Source organism: Plectropomus leopardus, chromosome 3, assembly GCF_008729295.1.
Source record: "Plectropomus leopardus isolate mb chromosome 3, YSFRI_Pleo_2.0, whole genome shotgun sequence".
In the NCBI taxonomy this organism is placed as follows: Eukaryota; Metazoa; Chordata; class Actinopteri; order Perciformes; family Serranidae; genus Plectropomus; species Plectropomus leopardus.
Window position 1 is genome coordinate 21,693,963 of NC_056465.1, and position 16,093 is coordinate 21,710,055.

At 39.4% G+C, this 16,093-nt stretch overlaps 2 protein-coding genes across 2 annotated transcripts in view; both read left to right on the forward strand.

Annotated features, from left to right (window-relative positions):
• Nucleotides 1-431: 431 nt before the first annotated feature.
• Nucleotides 432-8,533, forward strand: zgc:153738 (uncharacterized protein LOC558115 homolog). The gene is made up of 19 exons (XM_042516471.1): nucleotides 432-493; nucleotides 3,010-3,337; nucleotides 3,507-3,626; nucleotides 3,833-4,015; nucleotides 4,119-4,190; nucleotides 4,508-4,713; nucleotides 4,839-4,923; nucleotides 5,018-5,128; nucleotides 5,294-5,369; nucleotides 5,685-5,791; nucleotides 5,961-6,047; nucleotides 6,142-6,203; nucleotides 6,324-6,406; nucleotides 6,774-6,881; nucleotides 6,968-7,167; nucleotides 7,620-7,706; nucleotides 7,800-7,977; nucleotides 8,050-8,288; nucleotides 8,420-8,533. The coding sequence occupies exons 1-19, from the start codon at nucleotides 483-485 to the stop codon at nucleotides 8,531-8,533; spliced, it is 2,457 nt and encodes an 818-aa protein (XP_042372405.1). The 5' UTR covers nucleotides 432-482.
• A 3,897-nt stretch (nucleotides 8,534-12,430) lies between these two features.
• obscna (obscurin, cytoskeletal calmodulin and titin-interacting RhoGEF a) overlaps nucleotides 12,431-16,093 on the forward strand; it is a 31,049-nt gene continuing 27,386 nt past the window's right edge. Inside the window, exons 1-6 of the mRNA XM_042513892.1 lie at nucleotides 12,431-12,509; nucleotides 12,592-12,858; nucleotides 14,108-14,269; nucleotides 14,470-14,574; nucleotides 14,664-14,930; nucleotides 15,131-15,400. Coding sequence (XP_042369826.1) covers nucleotides 12,470-12,509; nucleotides 12,592-12,858; nucleotides 14,108-14,269; nucleotides 14,470-14,574; nucleotides 14,664-14,930; nucleotides 15,131-15,400 — 1,111 coding nt within the window. The 5' untranslated portion in view covers nucleotides 12,431-12,469. The remainder of the gene's footprint in view (nucleotides 12,510-12,591; nucleotides 12,859-14,107; nucleotides 14,270-14,469; nucleotides 14,575-14,663; nucleotides 14,931-15,130; nucleotides 15,401-16,093) is intronic.

Genomic DNA, 16,093 nt, shown 5'->3' on the forward strand with positions numbered 1-16,093 from the left:
ATCATTTTAAGTGGTACGAGGGCAACTTCTTTAAAAAAAAAAAAAGTAAAGTAACATTTAGCTAAAATCATGAACAAATTATATAGCATACTGTCCATTCTGGGAAAAATCTGGCTTTTTGAATATTAGTTTGTTTGTTTGTTTGTTTGTTTTAAAAATTAGGTTCTCTGAGTGAAATGTTCTTGCCCAAATGTCTCGAGAGATGCGGCTGAAAATTAGTTCAGAAGTCCACCACAGGGAAGGCTACACACTGAAAAAATAAGTGTTTAAGTGTTTATCCTGTGTCTCAGATACAAGTGGATGACACACGAGTTACTTCCGGTATGACTGTTACTATGGAGACGGACCAAGCACTATGTCAACTTGGGGAAGCTGACCTCGTGTTTGATGCACTGCAGCTAACACTCGTTTAGTTTTACACTAAGCTGTTAGATAAGAAGACATTTGGAAGACATTTTTTGTCCCGCTGAGGAGGCAGAGACATGTCGCAAAGGTAAACTTCCCAGCAGCCACCGCCATCATCCTTGTAGTCAGCGGTAACGTCACCGTAACTTTAGCTCGTCAAAACTAAAGTAAGCTAAAGTTAACTAGCTAGTGTCATGCAAACAGCCCATGTATATTCCTAGCGATTTTAAGTTAAGCAGAGATGCACTGTCACGCTGTGCATAAAATGCAAAAATACAATTTATCATCGGCTACATGATCGTCCTGTGACAGCACGTTTAAAGCGATGACTTTAGCCAATTTAACGTCACATTTATGATACTTAGCCTTGCTGTTTGTAAGTATTAAACTAGCTTACCTAAGTTAAGCATCTTACAGCAAGCAACATGTTAAAAACAAAATAATGTACCGATATTAAAAATTATTTTTCCAAACCTCATCCATGGCAGCAGAGTGACAGCAGCCACGACAAACAAATCGTAGCAAAGCGTTTTGAGATTGAACGTGCCCCAGGTGTTATATGGCAGCGATGATTACACGTGCGATGCTGACTCTGCAGCGATGCTAACAAAAGAGACTCCCATTGGCTAAATGACAGTTGTTCACTGACTGCTGAGCAGTTTGGCCATTGTTGGCCTGGTTGCACGTTACATCCCTAGTTTTGGTACCCTCATTATTTGTAACTTTTGTCTTTTTATGAAGCAAACTTACAGTGCTGGTTAAGAGTCTTGGCCACCTTAAACTTTTATTTTAGCAAGGTTTAATGATATTCATATTTAATTCTCAGTAGTCCCTTAACTAAAATATAACCAGAACATACTGGAAATATGCATACAATATTAAAAATATTTCAGAATAAAACAACAACAGGCTAAAGTTTTAATTATAATTATAGCGTGACCCCCCTTTCCACCTAGCATATCTTCAGCTCTTGGGTAGACAATATGATATTTACAATACTAATCCACTGGTATATTTACACTCAGTTGCATTCAAAAATGTCCAAAGCTCAGTATTGATTGTTTAGAGCTACCTTTTTTATTAAACGATTCCATGTTTCACACCAAAAATTGACTTTTTTTCTGAAAACTCCATTTTGTTCTGACTTTTTTGGTGTTTTAATGAATTATGTATGTGTCTGTATTCTTTGTATTGTAATACAGAGACTGAGAAATAAATATACATATTTTCATTACAACTTTTCAAAAACAAATCTATGGTGGCCTAAAACCTTTGCACAGTACTGTACAAATAAACTTATTGAGGAGGAGAGGTGTACTATCATGAGCACTGGTCAGAAAGCATCAGCAATGGAATACTTTTCCCACACAAGCTTTACTTTCCAAAACTCAAAAACTTGCAATCAAACATGATAGGGGAAACAAACACATGGGTTGTGACTCTGAAAGAAACAAATACAAAATTTGAACCCGAGTCAAACTAAACAATGTCCATCTTAACCATTTGCCATTTTTTTCTGTAACAATTTTAAACATAAACTATTATTAAAATTAATAATTTATAATTATGATTGTATTTTTATAGACATTTCCCCTTTCCCCAGTTTTAGTATTTTCCAGTAATTCTCCCTTTTTAAAACTACTTTTCAGGACATTTTCTTTGTCACCTTTTAATTTAATTTCTTGCAATTTGTGCGACGTTCCTTGCCAAGTTGGTAATTGCCTTTTCCTCCATGTTTTTGAAAGAAGTCAAACCAATTTGTTCAAGTTTCAAAGGGTTTAAATAGCTTGTGAGAGGCATCTGAACGCAGCACAAGAAAAGTGATATTGAACCAAGTTTTAAAGGGTTAATCTGGCAATCTGATGGGGAATTCGGGGGATGGGGAACACCACCTCAACAAACAAACCACACGCAGAACCGCATGATCATAGTTTATGGACTTTAACATTTTAGAAAAGAAAAAAAATCATCAGATAGCTAACATTTGTACTTAAATAACAGAGACTGTATATAAAGATGGAGAACACGCCTTCACTTACCCCCTCTATTCTTCAGTGAGGTTTGGCCCATATCCCATTCACTAACACGGGGCGGGCTTGATAACCTATACTGCAGTCAGACACAAGGGGGCGGTCGAGATGGAAACGTTACCCTTTAGGGGAACTGTCATGTGGTCCATCTTTACATACAGTCCATGTTAAATACAGTAAATGTACTTGTTACTGTCTATCACTGGCTGTGGTACACTGGCAGGAGGTGTCAGAACAGTCAAAATGACATTGAACTTATGCTCTGACATCTTCAGTGTTAATCTATCCAACAACTTGGATTTTCTTGTAAGAGTTCAGCCTTTTGGCAGATTTTAGGGAGTACTTTCATGGCCTCCATGTCCTCCTCTGACAGATGTTTGTCTGATTTACATCCTAAATAGTTTACTGTGTCCTCAGCTAAAACAAGTTTCTCTGACCTTGACCTTAATCTCTTTGGTCTTTGCTGCATTCAATCTTGTCTTTCTTACTTATCTTACTTATGTTCGATCATTTTTTTATGAATAGGGTATGGCCTGCATAACTTATGTTGTATTTCTTCTCACTTAAATTCCAGGACATACAACCAGCTGTGGGCAGATGCTCAGTTAGAGCTAAGCCGCCTGCTAACTGAGGAGCTGCCTGCTGAGCCCCCTCGTCCAGAAAAGGACAGGGTAGTGTTCTTCCAGCGTCTGGCCATGCTTTATGTGCGCTACATTCAAATCTTCAGACAGCTTGAGCAGGTCTATGACCAGCTGGTCCACCCTCAGAAAAGACGAGTTATTCGGGCGATTCTCGATGGCGTGATGGGGAGGGTGTTGGAGCTGAAGAATGAAATGGTGGAAAAAGAGTTTTCAGAGTACCACTACATGGATGATGTACTTCATGATTTAAAGCTTACACCTGTGAGTTTCTTTTTTTTTCCAGATCAAGTATAATGAAACTGTTGAAATATATTGAACTGTGCTGTTGAAATTACCTGAACAAAATGATGTTGGCTTATTCACAGCAAGTGTTGGATACATCCTTCGATAATGACATAACTCAACTGCCATTTTCTTGTTGTCAATCTAGGCAGACCTTGAGATTCCTATCCCACGCTTTTTCATCAGTGATCGCAGCAAAGAACTCCAACAACGAAAGATGATGTTGACAGATATCCTTAAAATGGTGGAGGTTACTGAAAGCCCAAAAGTGAGTTGAAAACAACTTAGTTATAGCATGTATTTGAAGGACTTGATATTCTTTGACTTGATTTTATTTATTACTAAAAAAAATAAACAGCATGAAAGCTTAACACATACAGACTTTAACTGGGAAACTAAAATGATAGTTTGGATTAATTCATGGTTAAATTTAATGACAAGCAGAAATGTGTTTCAATAATTTTGTCCCCACAGCCTGTAACTGCAAATGACATGAGTCAAGACGAGGCCATTAAGATCATTCAAATGGCAGAGAGGGCCCGCCAAGGACGCCTAAGGGCCAAGTTGAATGAAAAGAGCAGAAATATGAACAGGACATACACGACCAAGGACCCCAACCCTGCAGCCATTGAGCTGGCAACCATCTGCATTCAGAAGGTCCTCAACATAGTTCAAACTTGCATAATTTTCTGCCTTTTTTTTCTTTGGCTTGCATCATCTGTCATGCTGAAAGATTTGAATCAATGAATGTGATTTGCAGGTGTGGAGGGGCTACGTACAGAGGAAGAGGACACGGATTGTTCGGGATGAAGAAATGATTTTTCTGGGAATGGTGAGTAAAACCGGTAATCAGTTTTACTATTTGCCGTCATCTGTGGAAATAAAACAGATCCACAACTTTTTACAAAGCCACTAGTACTGCTAATGAATCCAGATTTTTAAACACGACACATTCCCATTTTCTGCTTTTAATGACATTTTAATAAATGTTATTGTTGTTGTCATATATATTCTGTTATTAGTTTGCCATCACATTTATGTTGTCATTTCAGTTGATTGTTTTCCTTTAAACATTTGACTTTAAAAAGATTATAATTTCCTTTTGCAAGCTTGAATGTTTTTAATATATAAAGTATGTGGTCATGTTAGGCCATGCATCCAAAATACCAGGTGCCATGCCCTGCAGAGATCGCTGTCCAGGCCAATGAAGCTTGCACACGGATTAAACAGATGGAGCACAACGAGGACTATCAGAAGTCTGTGGTGGCTGTCACAAACCAGCTACGGGATGTAGAGGGTCACGACATGAGCAACACTATGAAAGACCAAATCCGACAGTGGTTCATTGAATGCCGGTACTGTGGCGCAGGGGGGCTTGTTGTTGATTTTTTTTATATTTCAGTGGAACATTTTCAACTTAAATAAACCCCAAAAACTGGGTCCTCACTTTTTACCTCTTTTGTTTTTTCTTTTTAAATAGTGATGCTACAGGATCATTTCCAGACTACCCAGATGAAGAGGACGGAGGCTCAGCCTTCATTTTTGCTGAAAAGAACCCTCAGCAGGTGAAAAACATCTTGAGTCAAAAGTAGGATTTGTGGAATATTTTGTACAAAAGTTTGAGAGAGAATTATGTTTGTGGTGCACATATTTTTTCAGTTAATGGAAGAAATTGCTGCAAAGGAGGAGGAGGAAGCCAGCAACAAACCCAAAGGAAAGGAGGAGAAGAAGGAAAAGGGGAAAAAGGATAAGGGGAAGGGTGATGAGGACGTGAGGGCTCACAAGCTGCATTATTTATATTTTTACTGGTTAATATTTTGTAAATTTGGGTGATAAGTGGAATTTCATGTATGCAAACCAGTCATTGTCAGATATTTTGCTCATACATAATGCTGCACAGTCAGTGAATCTATATAACTTTACTCTGAACCACAGGAAGAGGAGGCAGGGTTGAAGATGCTACCTTCAGCTTTTCTGTCAGACTTGGAAGCAGAAAACAAAACATTCATAGGTATGTTTCCATTTTAAAAAGGTCAAGATAAGAGATGTTATTTTTTAAAATAACAGTATATAATTATTAAAGTGTAGCCACTTAAATAAAAGTCAACGCTTGTAACATCTTCAAATGCTAATAAAAGGATTAGACGTTCGGTTCAAAAGTAGTTTCTGAATATGTTGTTTTTATGGGAGCATGCAAAATGGGAATGAGTATGCAACACACAGTCAAGGTTTTCCTGTTTTTTTGGCCAATTACGACCCCTCAGTGTATAGTACTAGTTATGCATTAGCATAAATAAAGCCTGAACTGAATGTTTGTCTTCCTCAGATTTTTGGAAAAAACGTGATGAGTCCAAAAACTTCACCCAGAGGCACGAGGTGGAGCTGATCAAGGAAGAAAAGAGGAAAGCCATCGAGGCAGAGATTCGCCTACAGGTGATGCTGACTACAGAGAACAAAACATTTTTTTAATTCTAAAGAAATTCTAAAAAAAATTGGCCACTTGTGCAGTAGTTTAACAGTTCAGTGCCTCAGTCATTGATGTTCAAAACTGATAACAGCAACACCCCTGGTTGCGCTCTCCGGTCTGTTGTGCTTTTATCAGGTAGATGAGCAGATGAGACAAGAGCTGGCTGAATGGAAGCTAGCTGTGGATAAAGACAAAGGTGGTAAAACCAAAGGAAATGCTAAGGTAATACGTGTAAGACAAATACACACATTATTGATATCTAAGAGGTTTGTTCTCAGTTTACATCAGTTTAAAATGTGTTTATTTTTCTCTGTAGAAAAAGAAAGGATCTAAGAGCGGGAAGAAGAAAAAGAAGGAGAAAGATTTGACTGCTGATAGGTGAGGTCGAGTAGAGGATGCGCTTATGAAGTGCACGGTTTTAATCATAGAATTATGTCAATAAATTGGTCAATGTAATCGCTGGAGAAAATGACTACATCATTTATTCATGTTTGCTAGGACTCTTGTGTCTCTGTGTCAGGAGCTGGTGGAACAGGGCTTGTTGAAACAGGCAGATAATGTTAGGCTGCGGGATTACATGGGTAAGACTTTGTATATTGTTTGAGTAAAGTGGTGTGCCATCTTTTCGATCTCTCTTTGTGTTTTCATGATCGTATTTGAATGAGAGCTTTAATCTGAAAGCCATCAATGTGCACACACAGTACAGAGCTCTCACAATTGAGCACTTTGTATCAGTCGAGATTTCTGAAAACCTTTTAGTGGTTATGTGCTGCCCTCCTCTGGTTTGTGATTGCTAAAACGCCATGCTCACAATGAACAATTTCTAAGTGGCACATTGATCTTGCTGGTAAGAAAATCGATTTTAAAGTCCTTTCTTGCAGTTTTTCCAATGATTCACAGTGCAGATTAGTACCTGTTGGCGTATTAGTTGTTCCCTTTTGTTTCCAGGTGACTATAGCTACCTTGGAACCACACTGAGGCAAAATGACATTGAGCCCATGCCATCATTGTCAGATGTGCGCCAGGTCTTATCTCTATATGCGGTTTTACCATTAGGTATCATTGTTATTCAATTCATATTTTAAATAAATAGAATTGAAACTACGATTTCTGGTTTAAATCTGGTATGTGTGTTGTTGCAGGCTCTCAGGTGGTACATGAGAAGGCTCCTCTTATAAAGGCCATCTTACTGGCAGGGCCAGCAGGTGTAGGCAAGAAGATGTTGGTTCATGCAATCTGCCATGAGACAGGTGCCAACCTGTTCGATCTGTCTCCTCTGAACACAGCAGGAAAGTACCCGGGAAAGAGTGGCCTCGCCATGATGCTTCACATGGTATTTAAGGTAACCCACTGGCATTTGAGAGAATCCAGCGCCGTTTCAACTGAGTCGTAATGATGGTGATTATTCTCAAGTTCTTTTAATAGCTGCTGTCAAGCCATATAAGTATTTTTTTTCTTTGAAGTCATAATCCTCACTTACAAAACTGAAACATAACAGAGACATAACCAACCTATATATGTAACTTTTAATCTCATTAGCGATCTTATGACTCAGCACTGTAAGTCAAATACCCCCAAATATGCAGCCAGTAAATATCCCGAGACTGTGGTATTTGGGGCAGTATGTTGTCATGGTGGAACACAACTATACTGTAGGTAGGTGAGGTGAGGTGAATATTTCATGGTGAGATTTTGGAACATGAGATATTCATTGGAAGTACCTCTTGCAGGTATTGATATTTCAGCTTGGCCAGAAATTAAAAAATGCAGTTTTACATTATCATTTTTGTATAGGTTGCAAGATTGCTGCAACCTTCGGTAATTTGGATTGAAGACGCAGAAAAAATGTTCTACAAGAAAGTTCCCAAGGAAGAAAAAGAGGTATTTCTGAGCAGGATAAAAGCTTAACAATGTGATGCTGTTACATGTTTCAATTTGCGATCTGCATGGTGATTGAAACCATTTTGTTCACAGTTAGATCCCAAACGATTGAAGAAAGACCTGCCCAAATTTCTGAAGTTGATCAAAGGAGAGGATCGTGTTCTGATAATAGGAACAACTAAAGACCCGCAGAGTGCTGATATCAAGTCACTGTGTAAAATGTACAGCAAAATCATCCTCATCCCAAGACCTGACTACGGCTCCAGATACAGTAAGAATACCGGTCAACACAATTGGCTGGTTGTTGGTTTGAAAAATGACCTTTGACTCTGTTTGCCTTCAGTCTTGTGGAAGCAACTGATCAAAAAGCAGGGAGGTGAAGTAACCAGGGCGCTGGACCTCAGCTCACTTGCAATGATTTCTGATGGCTACACGCCAGGTCACCTGGTCCGGGTGATCCAGACCATCATCACCAAGCGTCGCATCCTACAGCAGGCCAACAGACCGCTAACCGCTGCTGAGTTTGTTGCTCCATTAGCCAAGATTGACCCCGTGTTTCAGGAAGAAGAAGAGGCCCTTAAAGTACAGTGGACATGTCATATATTGTTTTTATTGCATTTTCGTCATTGTAACTTCTTTGTTGCATATTCTTTTTCATTTGATCATATTCGTTGGATCTGATTTTATGTTTTTCTTCTTTTATGTATCACCAGAACTGGTATGCAAAGACCCCCCTGGGAAAGAAGAGGATCAAAGCGGCCACAGGAAAGGAGGAAGAAGTAGCACCAGTTAAAGGCAAAAATGCAAAGAGAAAAGGGAAAAAATAAGTTTGTCATTATTTTCACAATTTAATGTCGACACTTATTGAGGCTTGTATGTGAATTACCTTCTGCTGACTGTCCCAGTTACTCCCTACAGAGTAAAAAAATTAAAATCATTCATTTTGTTTGTTTTTAAGTTGGCCTGTCAGATACATATTCAAGGAACTGGTAAGCAGTAAAATGCTTGCATTAGTGTCTGAAAAGTTTTTAAAACGTTGGATCTGTTACTTAAACTTGGTTAAAGGAGACACAATTCCACAGCTCCCACACTTAAAATAGGACTTTGTGCAGTCTATAATAGAGTGTGCTAACTCCTGGCGTGTGACCATCATATTAAGACTTAATTTAAGAATGCCACAATGACCATTTTGTCCAAGGATAACATAAAGTGTCATTCTATTTCTGCTCTTACTGATAATCAAATCTCAACATGGTATTCCACTTCTGTGTTTACTTTCAAACTTTGTAATACCTACTTCTACATGTGATTATGTCTGGAGTTGATCCTTTTTGAAATACTTACCTCAGTAACATAACCTGTCACAGGCACTTATGTGCAGCCAACCCAAGTCCATGCTTTTTATGAATATGATCTGAAACCAGCATGATTTTGCAATAGCTGTGATCATGTGTGCACATGCATCCATGTATTGCCCCTTTTTGTCAGTTGGCATGAGTAAAAGTAAATTATCCATCCTCTGGTGCCTGACCAATCTTTCCACAAAATCTTGTGCATGTTTGTGAATCTGTGAAAGTTATGTACCTTTTTGTTTTAGGCCACTCCCATTGCTACGCCCCCTCGTAGCCAATATAAAAACAAGCACACACATTCACACACTCAATCATAAATGCCAAATTTTAGATTTTAAAGCAAAACCTGTGGCTGCCAAAGGTCAGAGAAATTTTGTGGACTGAATGACCAACAGAGCGAGCTATAGAGCTGCTGGTCACAACGAGAAAATCCAGTGGCCTGGCCCTGGCCAACAGACTCCTATGGCTATCATACTACAGGTCACGCTGTAATTAGACATACCAAGACTGTCCACTTTATTTTATTCTGTCAAGGTCATGTGATGTCACTGCTGTATGGCTGTGGCTGCCATATGGCACATGCTTGTGAATACATTTGGGATACGGCTGACAAATAACACAAAACTAACATCATGGTGTTGCACACAACATCTGGGGTCATCTAGGCTGTACTGATCAGAAGACTACTACTGTTTTTGATTGAATATCTGTGTATTATGACCCCGTCAGGTGTAGAGAGTTTGGACCAGAGGAAATGTGACACACAGGAGGAGGAGGGGGTTTCTAAACAGGGATCCAGAGGCTTAGGTGGAGTGTTCAGCTGTTTTGTCGAGTTCTAAATTCACTCAACACATCCTCACGTTGCCTCGGTTCCTTTAACATTGCTCTATTTTTAGCCTATGTGCACCATGAATGGGATGCTACACACAAGAAAGCCCACATTTGAAGATGTCGAGTTCATCTGTTGGCCGTCCTCACAGTGGTCAGACATTAAAATATGAAAAATTATTGATTAAAAAAAGCGATGAAATGCTCCAAATTTCTAAAATGAAATTGCACAAAATGTCCTGTCTAGGATACATCAGCAAAATGCCTTATCCTTCGCCATTCAAATCCTAAAAAAGAAAACTTTTCCAAGAAAACTGTTAAAAGCTTTGTCATGAAGGGGCTGCTGTAAAATGAGACGGGTTAGCTTCTGCAGGCCATCGTTCCCCCTCTCAGTGACGACAAGTTGTTTTTTGTGCCCCAAGAGATTATCCTGTCATTGGATTTAGGAGTGCTTAATGGCACATGGGCCTGTCTATCAAACTGAGGCGAACACAATGCTGGGTAGTGCTGGCTTTGTCCTGTCTGGATGAGGGAACCCCACAAAATAAAACCCTGTTTGAATGCAAAAAGCACAACATAAGTTGGATTCAGAGAGGACAACCTGTTGTGTTACTTTTAATGTTTTCTGTGTTTTGTAGTACTGAGGGCTCTGCAATCACCCTTATCACTTACTCTGATGTCAGTAAATGACCTCACATGAATGCCAATCATATGTGCGTCTTCATATCTTTTAATCCTTTGTGACCTTTCAACTGCTGCATGGTGGAAACTCTCTCTGGAGATCTATAGACTTTGATCTGTCTAACCTGACATTTAGGACACTGACAGATATGGGTCAGTATTTTGAAGAGCACGTGATTAACCTACATCAGCCTTATACTGGACACAATGCTCTACTTTTGTCTTGAATCGCTCATTTGTGTTGTAGAGACCTTAAATCTTTGTTCGTGCAACCTGGTAGTAAATTTGATTTTGTTTAAAACAACACACTCGTGTAGACAGTACAGATTATGTATCACTTACATTCTCATGCCACATGACGGCAACCTAACTTCCACTTACTAACATGCTTTCAAATCATTTGCTTGTCTCTCACTCATTCATGCACAGTAGAAAACCATCACACACACACTAAGCCTATTGTATACATTTCGATTGTTTTTGATGGTTCCATTGATGCTCGACGCGAGTTGCTTCACACCATTAAAAGCCAAAGCTATCTCTGCCCTCATACTGACAGAAGGCTATTTTGGAGGTTAGTATGTGGGGAGAGATATGTCAGCTGTTCAGCACTACGCTCCATCAAAGCAAGAAAAAAAGAGAAAGCACTACAGGCCGTCTGCTTTGGGGACAGGGACGCAGCTTGCAAACCTGGGCATGCTTTCCTTTGGCTAAATGTTTGTTGTTAATCTTAAAGGCTTTGTGTGAAACAAGACAAGACTCGGACAGATCTGTTGCCATGGTGGATGTTTTTATCCAGCTCTTTTTTTTCAGCGGTTTTGTTTTCGTCATTTGTGAAAGAGGCCATGCAAGGATTTATTCTTTCTTAAATCACCTAAATTGAAGATGGCTGCATCGCTGCAGGTGATCTGATATGTTTTTATGTTATTTTAGTAGTTTTCAAGAGATTATTTATTATTTACTTTGACAGAACCAAAGAAAATTACTTTTGAATGTTGTGTCGATGGAAAATTAGATCATATATTGCAGTTGTATTGTGATAGGTTTCATGAAAGGTCTATTACTCTCAGCTGTTTTAAGTTTGCTCAGTGCATTTTAAACATATTTATTTTTTACTTCATGGTATTTATTCAACTTTATTGCCATCTTGGAGCAGATCTCAGTGGAAATTGTTTCTGATCAGGCCTTTAGAGGTAGTCTACATAGTTGTTGGCAGATTGAGTATTATTGTGTGATGCATCATGAAATGGAAATTTAACTAACAAGAAAGAATGACCCTCCTCTTAGAAAAGCCCATAATGATAGTAGGAGGAGCCAAAATCTGAAAAGTGTGTCATGGTCTCGCATCACATCAATCAGTTTAGTGATTGGCAGTTCTCATTTGGCCCCTGGTTTGTTTTTTAAAGCACCTTCTCCTTAGTTAAGTGCATGAAGCATGATGGAGGTGGCATCACAGCTGAGTCTATATTGGTGGTGCTGAGCTCAGCCGAGTGAGGTGACAGAGATTACTTTGCTTGTTATTACTGAGGAGGACTGACATGCCATCACAGGGATCAAGCATATCAGAGTGATACCATGTGTGCCCATTTTAAAGGCAAATGATGCTATTTTGGATGTGATAGTTTACATCACTATTAGCCTGAGAGGAATATTTGGTTTTAAATTTGACATGTAGTAACAAACAAACAAAAATTGTCAGTAAATGTGATTGAGTCGATGGAAGCTGGAGCGTTTATGATCCAATATCCTTTTTAGCAATAAAACCGATTATTAGTTATCTTCTGAGCCAGACTGTTACCGGATATATACATTTTTATTATATAATAGTTTTAGCTCTTCTGTGATAACTGTAGTAAAAAGCAAACAAGATTCCACAATCACGCTGAAAGAAGAGCTGGAGTCATGGGAGACAACATACCAGGAGGAATTGTAGCTGCTGCAAGTAAGTTTTTCTTTCTCACAAAGTTGTACATTTCACCATGAATGAGCTTTTGAATCTCTAATGTTGCGTGTTTGTGTGCCAGAGAACCGTCTGCAGGTTGTAAAGGGTTTGGAGGATGTGGAGGTGTCAGAGTGTGAGAGCTGCTCCTTTGACGTGACTCTGAATCTGGCCTATATCGAGGGTGTGTGGACCAGAGATGGGGTGCAGCTCAAGTCAAAACCCAACTGTCGCATCAGCACGCATGGGAAGAAACACTCCCTCATACTGAACAGGGTGGCTTTGGGAGACGCAGGATTGTTCGCTTTTCAGGCCAATGGCATTCAGACGTCAGGCAGACTGCGAGTCACAGGTAAGGTGGTTAAACAGACTGTGCTACCATCATAGCCACAGTGTTAATTGTGTCCACGTGACCAAGACAATAGTCAGGTCAAAGCCAAGACAAGCAAGACCTAAAAATTCAGATAATGGGATAAGGTAATTAAATATGACTACACTCTTGTCTTACTTGTATACAATTACAGTGCAAATGAGTAAATAAGTAATATTAAGACATTAAATGTAAGATAAAGACAGAATCAACAGGAAAATGCTTGAATGTGTTTTTGTCATGGCAGTGTCAAGACTCTAGGGATGGTTATATCCACATGTCAGTCACAGCTTCACTGAAATATCTAAACAATAGATTGTCATTAAATCTTTAACAGATATTGAGGGTCTCTCAAAGATGAATCCTTGTTACTTTTATAATCTCCTGACTATTCTTTTAACACCTCCAGCACTTTGGTTTGTACCGAGATGTCTCACATTTCAGATTTTGATTCACCTTATTGTTGCATCTTCTCAATTTAAAAATAAAAAGAGCAAAATGATGTGGTCTCCCTTGATCACCACAATGTCCCACACAATACAATTGTGGATACAATATAAAGTGCACTGTGTTAAACTGCATTGTATTTACACTAAAAGCAACAAAAGCAATATTAGAATAAATTATGTTCCATGAAATAGTAAAATTAGTAATTATCAGAACTATACTAACAACTGTTGGATGAATTGCTTTGAAATTTAAGACATTTATCACATCAAGAGGATCAATTGTATTCTGATTGACCTTTCTCATTGCACCAACATCAGGTCAAAGGTTTCAGTTTGTCCAATACATCCTTTTATCAACCTGCAAAATTCATACCGTCCCTGATAGCTTTCACTGTACTTCGTCTAGTGCTAACTTGCAAATGTTAGTATTGTAACATGCAAAACGTGGTAAACATTACATGTTGTCAACATCGATGTATTGGCACTGTGTGAGGATGTTAGCATGCTGGTGTTAGCTTTTGCTTAAAGCACTGCAGAAGCTGCAGTCTTACAGAGTGAACAACATGGCTGGCTCATTTTTAACACTTTGGCTTTTAATAGTTTTAAACAACCACATCAGGGCTTCATCACCCCAATGAATGATAAAACAACACTCAATCACTTGCCAAAAATTTGTCAAACAGTCATTACAAGGCTACTAAAGAGCAATCTGACAAACAGGTATACAAAATTATGTTTGGTTTAACTGAGTTTACAGTGATGGTTTGGTTATCTTCTGCCAGCTAGGGACATCCACATAGTGACGGAGCTGGAAGATGTTGACACGATGGAGCGTCAACCTGTGAACTTCCTCTGTGAGGTCAATCAGGTGGATTTGGAGGGTCGGTGGTACAGAGATGACTGCCGAATTCGACCTGGGGACAACATCAAGATCAGACACCAGGGTGAGACACAACCTGCATGGGTTTTCCAGGAATTACAGCTAAAGGAGTATAAAGTCCATTATGATACATGCAACAATGCTAAGAGGCTGTGTTTCAGTGGTCATAGTGATTGTTACTGGATTCAAGTTGTGTGTAAAAATATAAACCTGGTTAAATACATAACATAAAAATGAAAAATGTTTGCTTTTATCTTATTGCAGGTAAAACTCACACCCTGTGTTTCAAGTCAGTCAGGCCAGAGCATGCTGGAGAGATCAGATTCACAGCGGAGCGTGTCTCATCTTATGCAACTCTCGAAGTGAAAGGTCGGCCCTCAAACTGTTTCTGCCACGATTTAACATAAATATATTGGAAAATGATTTGGTTGTTTACAGCCTGTTTCCCTCCTCTCTAGAGCTCCCAGTCCAAATTCTGCGTCCTCTGAGGGTTAAGATAGCTATGTATCGTCACCGTGGTCTGCTGGAGTGCCAAGTATCACGGCCTAATGCTCAGGTCAGATGGTACAAAAACAGGAAGGAGCTCCTGCCCAGTAAGAAGTACCAGCTGATCAGCCAAGACGTCTACAGGCAGCTGACCATCGATGATGTTTGTTCTTCAGATGAGGACACCTACACCTGTGATGCAGGGGATGACAAAACCTCATGTCAGCTTCTTGTGGAGGGTGAGATGCACGCAGTCACACTAATCACATCAGTCACAACATTAACTTCATGGCCTACAGTATGTTTTGCACTCATGAACCCACAAAAAAGACTGTTTTATGAGTAATGGCCATGTGCACACTTTTGTAATGTGCACACTGTACAATCCAGAGTATTGTATGTTTATCTGATTGTAAGTGTATTATGGGTGTACATGCAGAGCAGGCTATCACTATAGTACGGGGGATGAGCTCAGTGGAGGTGATGGAGCCAGAGCCAGCACTGTTCCAAGTGGAGACCAGCCTGAAATCAGGGAGGCCCCCCCGGTGGACCCTGAACAGTGAGGTGTTGGAGCCATGCGCAGCAGTGAACATCGACAGGCAGGGCACCCTCCACAGTCTCTGTCTCACCTCCACAGACAGCTCCATGTCTGGGCCTGTGCTTTTTGTAGCTGGCAAGAGTCGTTCCACCGCTCAGCTCACCGTCAAAGGTGAGTTGACTAACGTTGTCTTCTGAGTGTAGAAGCAAAACTGTGTAGAAAGCAATATTAATAAATTGTTATAGAATATTTCCTAATCTTAATCTGAAAGAGAGATGAAATATGAAAAATGAAGCCAACGCAAAAGTGCCAAAAAACTGCAGCTCTTCTGTTGGCCACTTGAGGCTGGCTCCAAAAATGAGTCAATCCCCACAGACCCTCATGTTAAAATGCTCAATTTAACAGCAGAAATAAGCATGTTTACAGCCTGATGCAAAAAAAAAAAACGTTTTGGTCTGTATTGCTACTTTTGCCCTTCCATGAGAACTGTAAGGGGGTGATTATTTTATTTATTTATTTATTTTTTGTATTATGCACAAATAACGGAGTGGCCACTCTGAGTGACAAGCTCCCTGTGAAGCGTCACAGTCTATGTGTCATGTCTCCTCACTCCTCTGCAGCTTCACCTTCTCTTCTAATTATGGTCACTTCTAGCTTTAATAATTCATGATGTCTAAGGGTGAAATGCCAAAGTGGAGACCTTAAAACGGGAAACCAATTGGTGACATCACAGTAGCTGCGTCCATTATTTTTATACGGTCTATGGTTTATAAGAAGCCTTCACTTAAGGGAGTTGTAGTTGTTGAAAAATGCATTAATAAACATAACCATCCTGGTTTCAGTTATTAGACATTTGAGAGTTAT

Coding starts and splice junctions, on each gene's coding strand:
- zgc:153738 (XM_042516471.1), top strand. Junction 3,627..3,832: donor AGGTTACTGAAAGCCCAAAA/GTGAGTTGAAAA, acceptor TTGTCCCCACAG/CCTGTAACTGCAAATGACAT. Junction 6,204..6,323: donor AAAGATTTGACTGCTGATAG/GTGAGGTCGAGT, acceptor CATGTTTGCTAG/GACTCTTGTGTCTCTGTGTC.